This window comes from Phoca vitulina, unplaced genomic scaffold, assembly GCF_004348235.1.
Source record: "Phoca vitulina isolate PV1807 unplaced genomic scaffold, GSC_HSeal_1.0 scaffold56, whole genome shotgun sequence".
In the NCBI taxonomy this organism is placed as follows: Eukaryota; Metazoa; Chordata; class Mammalia; order Carnivora; family Phocidae; genus Phoca; species Phoca vitulina.
Window position 1 is genome coordinate 4,684,328 of NW_022589759.1, and position 11,985 is coordinate 4,696,312.

Sequence of the window (11,985 nt, forward strand, 5' to 3'; positions counted from 1 at the left end):
CGGCCACCGCGGGGACGGGCCGGCGCCGGGGGACGGGGGGGGCGCTCCGCCTGGACCCCGAGCCACGTGCCTCGTGGCCACCGCCCCCCCGCCCCCGGCCCCGGCAGCCGGGCGCGGCGGCAGGGGGCTAACCGCGGGGGGCGCGCGGTGCTGGGGGCTGGACCCCAGCCCGGCCACGGAAGGGGCTGCCCAGGAGGCGTGGGGTCGGTGGGCGTCCGGCTGCGCAGCCGGGGGCTCCCTGGGGGCCGCCCCCCGAAAGTCTCCCGCTGCCCCCCCCCCCCCCCGTCCCCCACCCCCCCCCACCCCACCCCACCCCACCCGTGGCGCCGACGCAAGGGCCGGAGCGCAGGTGTCCGGCGAGCCCGGAGCGCCCTCTGCTGGCTGCAGCTCCGGGGACCAGTGCCCACGCGCTGGGCCGCCCCCACCACTCCCGCGGGCCTGCGTGCCCCCTCAAGCCTCCCCCTCCCACAGCAGAGCGCCCAGACTGGTGCCCCAGAACACCCTCTTCCCCTCACACCCCATCCACCCATCATCCATCTGTCCAAAGGACGAGTTAAGGCCCATGCTAGGCGCTGGGTTGCACTAATGGGGCCGGTGGGGGGTGGTGTCCTTGGCCTCCTGGAACCTAGATCCAAGGGAGCAGATACGGAGTGATTCCACAGATACATGAACCATTAATACTGAACTGCCGTGAAACTTGGGCCACGAACAGGGGATTGCCCTGGTGGCTACAGAGGGGCTCGTGTCAGAGGAGGCCGCCTGGAGGAAGTGATCCTTAGGCTGAGAGAGTGGAAGGCCTAGGCAGGAGACCGCCCCTGCAAAGGCCCTGCGGCAGGTGCAAGGATGGAGAGCATGAGGGCCTGAAAAGAGATAGCGTGGCTGGGAGGGAGCGTGGGAGAGGGGCAGGGACTAGGCTGGAGGGGTGGGCAGGGGCTGTGAAAGCCTCCCCAGCCTACCATTCCCCCCCCACCCTCCCCTCACTTTCCTAACACAGCTGTGCCCTGACTTGCGGCACCATCCCACCTTCCACATGGCCCTGTGCTCCCCACCCCCCGCCCCAGGCACCCAGCCCCCTCCCCACGCACAGAATCCTCAGACACATGAGTGGAGGCAGGCACTGGGTTTAATTAGGACCTGATTCTGGAAGGAGCAGGGCCTGGAGTCCTCTTGGCTCAGTGCTTAGCTGGCCCTGGTGACCCCAATTCATACCAGCAGCTTTCACCCCAAATCACAGCCCACCCTGGCCTGCAGCCTCTGTTCCCACTCTGGGCACCAGTCCCAGCCCAGGCAGCCTGGGTTCCCCACTCCTCTTCATCAGACAGGCCTGTTGCATGGGCTCACGGCCCCTCCTGTCTCCTGCCAGGAGAGGCCCCCTTCCCTCACTGGGGTGTCCAGCGGGGCTGTAGGAATCTCCCTTCCTCTTTAGGGCCTGGGTACGAGGAGGCCAGGCCAGGTGCTAGGGTGGCTGCCGGGCCTCCTTCCTCAGCAGGGAGCTGGCCACCGCCAGGGCCCCACCCTGCACGAACCGCACAAAATTGTCCCCCGCCAGCGGCCCCAAGGCGTACAGACCCTCCTGGTGGGTGCTCTGGTAAGTGACAGGGTCCACATCGATGGGGTTCCTTTTGGCGCTCAGGGGCTGGTCGGGGTCCATGGCCAGGTTCGCACCTGCCCCGGGGAGGAAGGAGAGGTCGGGGTGGGAGCCGATGAGCACCAGCACCAGGGCCACGCCGAAGACCTTCTGGAGGCCCTTGGGGTCCTGGAACACGGCCTGGCGGTCCTCCTTGAGGAGCAGCAGCTGGTGCTCGGGGAGGCTGCGGTAGCCCTCGTAGGGGCTGGGCGACAGGATGGACTGCTCCCGCATCATCTGGTGCACCTTGTGGTACTCGGGGTACAGCATCTTGGGCAGCTGGTTGAAGACCAGGCCGGGGTCGTGCACGGGCCGGCGGAAGGCGTGGATCACGGGGATGCTGTAGTGGCGGGCGTAGAGGACCGCGTCGGCGGCCGACAGCCCCGCGCCCACGATGAGGACGGGGTCCGAGGCCGGGCTCACCGTGCCCGCCCGCGTGGCCGCCTCCAGGGCCGAGAGCTTGTAGTGGACGAAGGGCAGGGCCTCCCCGGGGATGCCCAGCCGGGCCGGGCTGTCCGACGTGCCCGTGGCCAGGACCACGTTGCGGGCGCACAGGGAGAAGGGCGGCCGGCTCTGGTCCTCGGTGGTCAGGAAGCCGCTCACCTGGAAGAGGGGGCCGGGGTCCCGGACCCCGGAGCCGCTGGACTCGGGCGTCCCCCACTCCACGGCCGTGACCACGGCGCCGGACACGAAGTTGTGGCCCAGGCCCTTCTTGGTCACGTAGTCCCTGTAGTAGTGAGCGATGTCCCCAGCCGTGGCCCGGCTGTTGCGAAGGCCTCTGAAGGGAAGGAGGTCGGGGGAGGGGGAGGGCGTCAGAGAGCAGACCGGGGTGTGGGGGTGATCAGGTGCGACAGGGGCGACCAGGCCGGCGGCAGCGGGCCCTGGGGCTGGACTGTGGCTCTGCCTCCCCCTGCCGTGGGACTCGGTTTACCCCTCGGAGCCTCCAGCTCCTCGTGGGTAAAACGGAGCTGATTCGGGTACCTCCTCAGGGTGGGGGTGAGGGTGTGGTGGCCTGGGTTCAAATCCTGGCTCTGCTGCTGGGGAGCTATGTGCCTGAAACGCTCTGTGCCTCAGCTTCCTCATTTGTGCGACGGGGATGATGGCGGTGACGTAACTATTTCCTGTGCTTGCTGAGAGGGTCAGATGGTGGCGATGTGAAATGGAACCTGCCAGGTAGTGAGTGGCAGGTGAGAGTCAGCCACGGGTCCTGGGATCTAAATCCTAATCTATGGAAAGATGCTAGGATCCCATTCGTATCAAGTTCAGAAACAGGTAAAGCTGATGCACGGAGTTCGAGGTGAAGGAGCGGCTCCCCCGGGTGGGGGGCTGGGTGGGGGCGGCTGTGAGGAGGGCTCCTGGGGCCAGGGGATCTGGCTCTGATTCTGGGCAGCTGCAGTGCAGGTGTGAGCTCTTGGAGACAGCCCACCCACCTGCACGCGCCGGAGCGGTGCGCTCTTCCATAGGCAGGCTGTATTTCAATAAAACACATTAATTTAAAAATAACCCATGCCGAGCACTTGGCAGAGTCCCCCGCACACACCGCGACGGCAGAGACTACTTTATTATCAGTGTCGTTCCTCTCGCTTTCGCTTTCATTGCCACCCCTCCCAGGGCAATGACCGCATGGCCAGTATGGCCAGGGGGCCGAGCTACAGGCCTGGGCGAGCTCTCCGCTCCTCCCTCTACCGGTGTGACCTCAGTGGGTTATTTTCTCCAACTGCGGACACGTTGTGCTTAAGGAGGATCCCACATGGGGCGCCTGGGTGGCGCAGCTGGTTGAGGGTCTGAGTCTTGGTTTTGGCTCAGGTTCTGATGTCAGGATCCTGAGATCGAGCCTCATGTGCTTGTCCCTCTCCCCCCTCTGCTCCTCCCCCCTCTCGTGCTCTCTCTCTCTAAAATTAAAAAAGACGGAGGATCCTCCGAGACAGCCAGCAGGACCAGTGGTAGGGCCAGCTCACACCACATCCCCCAAGGCCACGCCACGCAGCCCAGCTCGTCAGTCTGCTTCTGAAACCGGAACTCTGCGGTCTGTGTCCGTGAGTTTGTCACTTCCCTTCTCTGAGTAAAAACCTTTCCAGAGAACGGTCCTAAGATGTTACATACAAGGTTCTTTCTAAGGGCGGCTTGGAAAGAAGCGAAGCCCCAGGACTGGGCGGGGCTCCGGAGCCCTGGCAGCGCCCGGGGGTGCAGGGGGCATGGCCCCGCGTCTAGGAACAGACCGCAGAGAGCTGCTCGATCGGGAATATTACGCAGCCTTGTAAAAGGACGGTTGCAAACACTGTCTCCCCCACCTGAGGTCCTTATGCCATAATATTAAATTTACAAGTAGGATATAAAAGGGTATGTCCCCAATTAAAAGTGCGGTTCCTGTCTCTCTGCTAACACATCACTCCACCAGCCTGGATATCTTCCTACCAAATCCACAGGGACACACGGTCTTGGTGAAACGGAGTTGCTGGGCGGGGACGACAGGCGCCTGTCATGGCCCCCGGGGGTTGGAGGGAGCAGGGTGTCACACAAGGCCAGCCACCACTTAAGTGGCAATCCCCTATGTGCCCCCCCCAGAGCACTGGGCAGCGTTCTGCCTCGATCCCCAGGACGAGCCGGGGCTGGAATTCATTTGGTCAGTGACTGAACTGTACCCCCAGGCAGTCAGACGGGTCTCGTGTGGTCCTGATAGAGCAGGAAACAAGATGGGGAAACACCCCCAAGTGGGAGAGCAACAGGGAGAGAGGCGTGGCGTTCGGCTGAGTTGTCTCCTTTTCTCTGTGTGGTTATGTTTCCACTGCAAGAGCATTTTTTAAAAAGGAAGTGCATCCTATTAGCTGACTTTGGAGTAAAGAGATTATTCCAGGCCAGGCTTGAGTGGTGGGAAGGGCAGGAGGGAGGCCAGAGGCACAGGGCAGGGCCAGCTGCCACGCCCTCCTTAGAAGCTGGGATGCTCCCAGGGGCCATGTTGGGGGGGGGAAGGGGTGTTGTGCATCAGGTGGAGGGAGCACTGGCAGGAGTCCTGGGGTGAACCTAGCCCCCTGTGGCCCCGGGCAAGTCCTCTCCACATCCAAGCCTCAGTTTCCCGTCCTGGAGTAAGAGGGGGGGCAGGCTAGGGGAGCCTCAGAACCCCTATACCTCTGGCTCCTGGGCTCAATGTGGGGATGGGCCCCGGTCACCCCTGCCCCCCCTGGGCTTTCCAGAGCAGCCTCACCTTCGCCTCCTGCACATCCACTCCTTCACCTGCAGGTCCGGGAGCCCCATCCACTGGCCTTGGCTAAGGGTCACCATGGAGCCTTCAATGGACTGTGTGCAAAAGGAGTCCTTTGGTCCCGGCCTCTCCGAGCCCCCAACCCGGTAGGGAGGAAGGGCATGGGAGGCCTTAGCTGGGGTGGGTGCAGAAAGGGTAGAGAGGGAGGGAGAGAAGGGGTTAGGAGAGCAGGAGGGGGAGGGAATAGGGAAAGGCCGGAAATGGAAGAGCCCTAACCCTCGGGAGGGAGTCTCTCCAAGACCTCGGGTAGATTCGGCCCAGAGCCCCTCTCATCCTCTCCCAGCCCCCACTCACATGCCAGGCTCCCCCGGGCAGGTTCCGGCCTAGGACCATGTGGGGGATGGCTCGCTCCGTCTGGTGCTTCCAGGTGAGAACGGAATCCATGTTTCCCCCAAAGTCTGCGTCTGGGCGCAGGAGGGCGTCAAAGAGCAGGGCCACCGGGCTTTGGCACCGGCCTTCGAGGCCTTCAGACAGGTAATCCAGGTCCTGGAGGTGGTGCACAGGTCAGAGGGGCACTGGAGGGGCCATCCAGAGGGGCACCCTAATATCAGGGCGGTCAGATAAGCTTGGAAAATGCTGCCTCACAGAGATAATGCACATCAACATCTTAAAGGCTCTGACAAGTCCCGCAGCTGAATTTACCTGTTTAATTTTGCCAGACCTAGTATCTCTCAGACTTACTGAAGTACGAACATTTTCTCTGAGGAACTAACGTCCTGTAGAAGGCATTCTGAGAAATGCTGATCCAGACCAAATGCCAGCTTACTTCCTCATCAGCCAACTTGGTGGGGGGAGGAGCTAGGAGGACGGATGATGTTGGAAGTTGGGGGTGGGTGGACAATGGGTGGCCTTCTCGAAGGCAAGGGGCATGGATGGAGGATTGGTGAGCCCTCTTGGGCAGAGGGTAGTGAACCGAAGTATTCGGGCAGGATTTCTCGACTTTGGTACTGCTGACATTTGGGCCGGCTCACACTTTGTGGGGGGCGCCGTCCCTTGTGCTGTAGGGGGTTAAGTGGCCTCCCTGGCCGCGACCCTGTGAGCCTGGACCGCCACAGCGCTAGCTGTGACAACTGATGTTGTCTCCAGATATTGCCAAGTGTGCCCGGGAGAGCAGGTTTAGACCCACCGGTCTCGGGGACGTGGGACAAGCAGGTGCTGTATCGGCAGGTCTCAAAAGGCAGCCCTGGCTCCTCTCTCACAATCTCCTGGCCTGACTGTGCGGCCATTCCCGTTCCTCGTTGGGTCTTGCGTCTAACAAATGCGTCTTCTTCTTTTTGCCCTGCTTCCCCAGGGTGGCTGTGTCCCCTGCGCCGTGCCCAGAGCTCTGGCCCACCTGGTCCAGGACGGAGACCCCCGGGGCCTCGGTGAGTTTTCTCTGCAGCAGCGGGTGTGGGTGGACGACGTCCGGTTTCACGTAGGGGGTGTAGCCCGACAGCAGGTAGGACAGGCAGATGCCCGAGGGCCCATTGCCTGGGGAGAGAGGGTGGGGTCAGAGGGCAGGGCCAGTAGTGCAGCAGACCACCAGCTCCGAGGGCTTTGGTCGTGACCCGGCTGGTTCATTGATTTGCTCTTTATTCATTAAAATACAACAGTAAGTCCTTAGCACGTGCCAGGCGCTGTGCGTAATCATAGGAACTAAGGAACGACTGTTGAGAGCCTACTGGGTGCTACTTTAACAACAGCGAGGTACACGTGATAACCACAGGTGTTTACGGAGTGCCTATTATGCTTCAAGGGATTTTAATAACAACATAGTAAGACGTGGCCGATGCTCCTGCTGGGCCAGGCCCCACGTGAAGCCCTGACGTGCATTAGACCACTGTGCCCTCCCGATAATGTTAGTGAGGTGCAGGCTACCCTTTTCCCCCTTTCATACTTGAGGAAGCTGGGGCTCAGAGAGGTTAAGTAACTTGCTTGTGGTCACACAGCAACATGACAGATGCTAAGATCACTAAGAACGCGTCCTGTCCTCCCAGAGCTATGTGAGTGCTCAGACAGACAAGAAAGGTCTTACAGGAAAGATACCTGTGCTCTGGGGGGCGAGCTTGGCGGGGGGGTGAGGAGGGGTGCAAAGCCCCCTGTGCGGCCTCCAGTCCCCGAGCCCGAATGAGTCACACTGCTCATCTGCGGTACTTCTTGGGCACTGACCCTCGTGACGTTACTTCTCTTCTTATCTGAGTCTCCCCGCCCCCTGCCTTCTTATCTTGTGCTGTGCAGAAGATTACCCATGTGTGGAGTCCCCTTAGGCCAAACCATATGCCGTCACTGATGTTCAGCTGTTTCTGATTTACAGAAATGGCCATTGCATAGGGGAGGGGCCGTCTGTCCCCTGTTTTGCAGACCCGAGGACAGGAACCACACGCTTCAGCGGTGTCCCCCTCACGTGGGCCCCTAGCAGAGCGCCAGGCACAGGGTAAGCTGGATGGAGCACAGGGAATGACATTTTATAAACCACAAGGCACAGCACCGGGCCCGTCCTGAATGCTCAGTGGCCAGTTTTAAAGACAACTTTTGTAGAGAAAGGCCTGGCCTGGGCCTGCCTGGCTCCTGGCCTTCCACCCCAGGGGCTCAGGGCGGCCCCTCCCCCTGGACGCACTCACCGATGATGACGACCGGGAGGGGCTCTGCGCTGCTGGCGCCGAGGTGGTCCTTCCTCCAGTTGCTCATGGCTGTGGCTGGTGGGGGGCTCGCGGCTGGCAGCTGACCTGGGGGCAAGGGGGGGGAGGGCCATGAGCCTGGGGTGTCATGCACTCCCTTCCCAGCTACGGGGTGTTGTCCGGTGGCCCTTAGGGTCAAGTCCAAGGTCCTTGCTGAGGCCTATCGGGATGCCACTCCCCTGTTCCTTCTCTCCTCCTCACACCTGTTCCATTCCAAACAAACCGCCTCCCCTCCCACCCCACGAGGCAGGGTCCCCTCCTCCACCCTGAGCCTTACCCCACTCTCCCCATCTTCTGTAAGGTCTCCTCCGCCCCACGTGGGGGCAAGCCCCGCCTAGCCCTTTCATGACCGCTGCAGCCATCACCCGGCAAGGTGCTTCCTAACTGGTGACCATGGGCCCATTCCTGGACCTCTCTGGGTCAGGTTCCTCATCTATAAAATGGGAATAATAGTCTCTACCCCATCGGGCTGGGGGACACAGGGAGGTAATGGCCATGAAGCACTGGCCGGGGCAAATGTGTCACTGGGCAAGGACTGGAGCCCATTGCCGGTTCCAGGGGCTCAGTTGGAACAGGTGGACTTGAAACTTTGGAAGACAGAGGTTTGGGGAAAATGCCTGTAAGCTTGCTTGTCTCTGGAACACCAGCGCCCCCTGCTGGCCACAGGCCCACATCACATCACTCATAGGGACCTACACCCAGTTCTTGGGGCTGCAGGTGCCGGAGGAGGGTCCAGACCCACCTGCTCTACATCCCCCAAATCCAGCTAACGGGCCTCCGACCTCACCCTCTGCCCACACCCCGCCGTCCCGAGGGCCACAGGGCAACATCCCCATGAGCGTGTGAGGAGTGTGTGGCCCTTAGCACGGACCTAGCTCCTCACGCTGCCCCACGCAGAAAGCACTGTGAGTTATGATCCCACTTCACACACGCGTCACCTGGAGCCCAGAGGGGGCGCACAGTTGCTCGGTGTCACGAAGTTGGCTTTGAAACTGGGCCGAGGCTTTTCCTGCGTGTGCACCCTGCATGCTACTGGACTGCCCCAGGGAGACCCGGGGCTCAGCCCAGGGTCACACACACGTGTAAAGAGTGAGTGAGCGGTCACGTGTCCCAGAACAGCCGGGGATGGGGGCCCAGGCTCACCGCCTGCAGAATTCTTCCGGAGAAGGCAGAAATCTGGATTTTGATGTGCATTCTCTGATTTGGAAAAGTGGGTAACTAATTCACACTTACAAGAAAAGATCTTGACCAGTGACCAAACATGATGGAGGCCAGAATATGACCTCTGATGCGTGCAGAGCGACAGAAACACCAGCATCTGCCCCCAGGCAGGTCCCGAGCAGATGGACAAGGAACAGCACCACCCTTTCCCCGCCCCCCGCCACCGAAGGGCCAGTGAGAAGACCCGGTGTTGCTCTCCCAGGGATGACGACAGACCTTCTCCCCGCACTTTACAGTGTGTGAGGGGCTCGCACCTAAGTGACAGCACTGGGTCCGGCGACCCTGGGAGGTGAGCCGTGTCACCGCTGCTGGTAGGTGAGGAAAGGGAGGCTCAGAGGCGAAGGACCCACGGCGGGAAGTGTCACATCAGGTAGCATGTCAGGGACTCCCTCATCCTGGGAACAGCCCTCCCTGCCTCGGCTGGGGCAACAGTCTCCTCCTCCTGTGTGGGTGAGCCCCGGGGCTCCAAAAGATCAAAGGTGGCACTGGGGACTGCGCGGCCTTCTCCACACCGGGTTCCCTGCAGGGGCGGCGCTGCCTGCCCGGGGACAGGATTTGGGGGTGGCACCAGCATTAACACCACCAGCAGCACAAATGGTAACATTCGTGCATGGCTGTGCAGAGCTGGCTAGGTGCCAAGCGTGTTCTGAACACTTTATACACATTAACTCATGTAATCCTTATTTAACTGCACACTCTTCCACTCACTCCCATATTACAGATAGGGCAGCTGAGGTCATTGACCCGGGCTCCAGAGTGCCGAGTGACAGGGCGTGACAGCTTCTGCCAAAGGCCGTTCGCAGCCAGGCTGAGAGTGCAGCATGCCCAGCTGTCCTTGCTCACCCTCTGCTCTGTCCCCACTGCGGACAGGGAGGGAGGCCACGGGCCCACGTTCCCAGTGGGGAGGGAGCAGTTTCTCACTACCCGCGGGACACTGGGGGAGCTGCATTTCCCCCAGCACGCTCTCCTGGAACCTCCAAACAGCCCCAGGGCCCCACCCCTCCTCTCTGCTATCCCCAGGAATAACAGCAATGGGGACCCATGCGATGTCCTTGCTGAGAGCTCCCTATGCCTTACAACTTTAATTCTCATGGCAACCCACTTCACTGATGTGAAAACTGAGGCTCAGGGAGGTGAGGCCATGCCCCCAAGGTCATAGAGCCAGTGGGTGACAGATCTAGAGTTTGACCCCCCAGGTCTGAGTCCACCTGGACTCCCCATGGCCCCCCAAAATGAGCATGCCCACCCTGGGCCATGCCCTTCACCTCTCTTCTCCCTTTGCTGGTCCCCCCACTCCCCAGTGCGAGAGGCACCCCTAGGAGCCCTTGGTTCGCCTCTTATCCTGCTTCCCAGGAGGTGGAGGAACCCATTTACCATGAGGGCTTCTGGGCTCCAAGTTCAGTGCTCCGTCCCAGAAGCTTCTAGATGCCACATACATGAGGTCACCACCCTGAGGTCATTTCCTGTGCAGCGTCCCGAGGTCCCCGAGCAGCCGAGAGCCCTCATTACCTTGGAACAATGCACACACTGCCAACGGACAGTGGACGGTCTCAGACTATTTTCATTTTCATTTATGCGTTTTAGTTATGTGGTGTTAGAATGGCCAACTTTTAATGTTAACTTTTTGTTCAAGTTCCTCCTGGCTGAAGACAGCAAGTGCCAAGTGCAAACAGCTCCTGGGAGAGACTGTCATTCCCAGAAGCAAATAAGCATAGAAGAAATGGGAATATTGGCAGCATTAAACGACAGGATGTTTCCTTGAAGTTTGTAGCACCCGTACTTCCAGGGTTACTAGAGCTTAAAACTGCTCTGAGCCTCCAGGACACCTGAATGGCTGCATTTACTGAGCACCGCTGGTGGGCCCTTTGCTCACTTGACTTTGAGACACCCCCCCACGCCCCCCTCCAACTCGGAGAGCGTTCTTCTCCCTGCGGGGGAGGGAGAGACGCGGTGGGGAGGGAGGGGGCGTCTTGCCCAGGAACGTCCCAGACGATGCCCTCGAGTGCAAGTCCTGCCGGCCGTACCTGTCAGAGGGTGCGCGAGGCCCCTCTGCGGAAAAGAGCGTGGTGACAGCGCCAAGAAAGGGACCTGAGGCTGAGGCTGCGTGAGGGTGCGAAGGGTCCGCGGACACGAGTGCTAGCTGCCCGCAGCCGCGGGGCCCACCGGGGAGCGCCCCCTCCCTCCGGAGCAACCCCCCAGCCCCGAGCTCAGCACCCCGCGCTCAGCACTGTCAGGCGCCAAGTGCCCGGGGCCCCGAGGGGACGAGAGGAGCGCCCGCCGGCTGCAGGACCCAGTGGCCGGGGCGGCGGCCACACCTCCCTCTCCTGCCCGGAGCGGCGTCACGTGGGCCGGGGCGGCGGGGGGCGGCGGCCGAGGGGGCCGGGCACCTGGGGCGGCGGGGAGAGCGGCCACTCACCTGAGCGGCGCGGGGGCGCGGGGGGGCGCGGCGAGCCTGGCCTGGCGCCGGGACGGCCGCTGTCGGAGCCACCGCGGAGCGGGCGGCCGTCTGCCCGCGGGCACGGAGGAGGCTGTGCGAGGCGCCGAGGCCGGGGTATTTCACGGGCCGCGAGGAGGCGGGCGGGGGGCGGGGCCGGGAAAACCACTTTCATAAGCGTGAGTCAGCAGGGGCCCCTGGATGAATGAACTTGCACTAGACCCAGGGCCGGCCTTAAAGGCGCCCCGCCGCGGGGGAGGGGGGGGTGCCAGGCGACTCCCCCTCTCCGGAGGGGGGCGCCTCGGTCAGTAAACAGAGGACCCAAGGGCCCCCGACCCAGCCAACCCGGCCTTTTCTCCTAGGGAGGTGGCCCTTGAAGTGGCGAAAGACACCCTGGTTGCACTTGGTGTCGCCCCCTTCTCCACTCCTACTCGTCCCACCCAGTATAAAGCCCTCGGGCATCAGCCTGCCCAGGGTGAGAATCTGGCTCTGCCACTTCCTGGGCAAGCTGCCTCAGTTTTCTCATCTGAAAAATGGGGCCAACAAACGGGCTGTCCCTCCCGGGGTGGGTGTGGTGGTTACGTGTTGCCATTCTTGGCTCCCACGCCTAAAACATGAAGCCGGCTCCCCGGTTCCTGTCTTCCTTTCTCGGTTATTTCTTCTCTGCACGCCTCACATTTTGCTGATCCTTACTTATTTCATTGTCTCTCTCCCCAGACCAGGATGTGGGTTCTGCGTGGGCAGGGAAGTGTTTCCGTGTCTGCTTTACCACGAATCTAGAATGGTG

General features: G+C 61.7%; 1 protein-coding gene across 1 annotated transcript; it reads right to left on the reverse strand.

Moving 5' to 3' along the window:
- Positions 1-1,105: 1,105 nt before the first annotated feature.
- On the reverse strand, positions 1,106-11,080 carry OSGIN1 (oxidative stress induced growth inhibitor 1). Its single transcript, XM_032389865.1, has 6 exons — positions 10,139-11,080; positions 7,487-7,591; positions 6,220-6,356; positions 5,181-5,372; positions 4,830-4,921; positions 1,106-2,405 (listed from the first exon to the last, which is right to left on the reverse strand). The coding sequence occupies exons 1-6, from the start codon at positions 10,200-10,202 to the stop codon at positions 1,457-1,459; spliced, it is 1,539 nt and encodes a 512-aa protein (XP_032245756.1). The 5' UTR covers positions 10,203-11,080; the 3' UTR covers positions 1,106-1,456.
- Between the last annotated feature and the right edge of the window lie 905 nt (positions 11,081-11,985).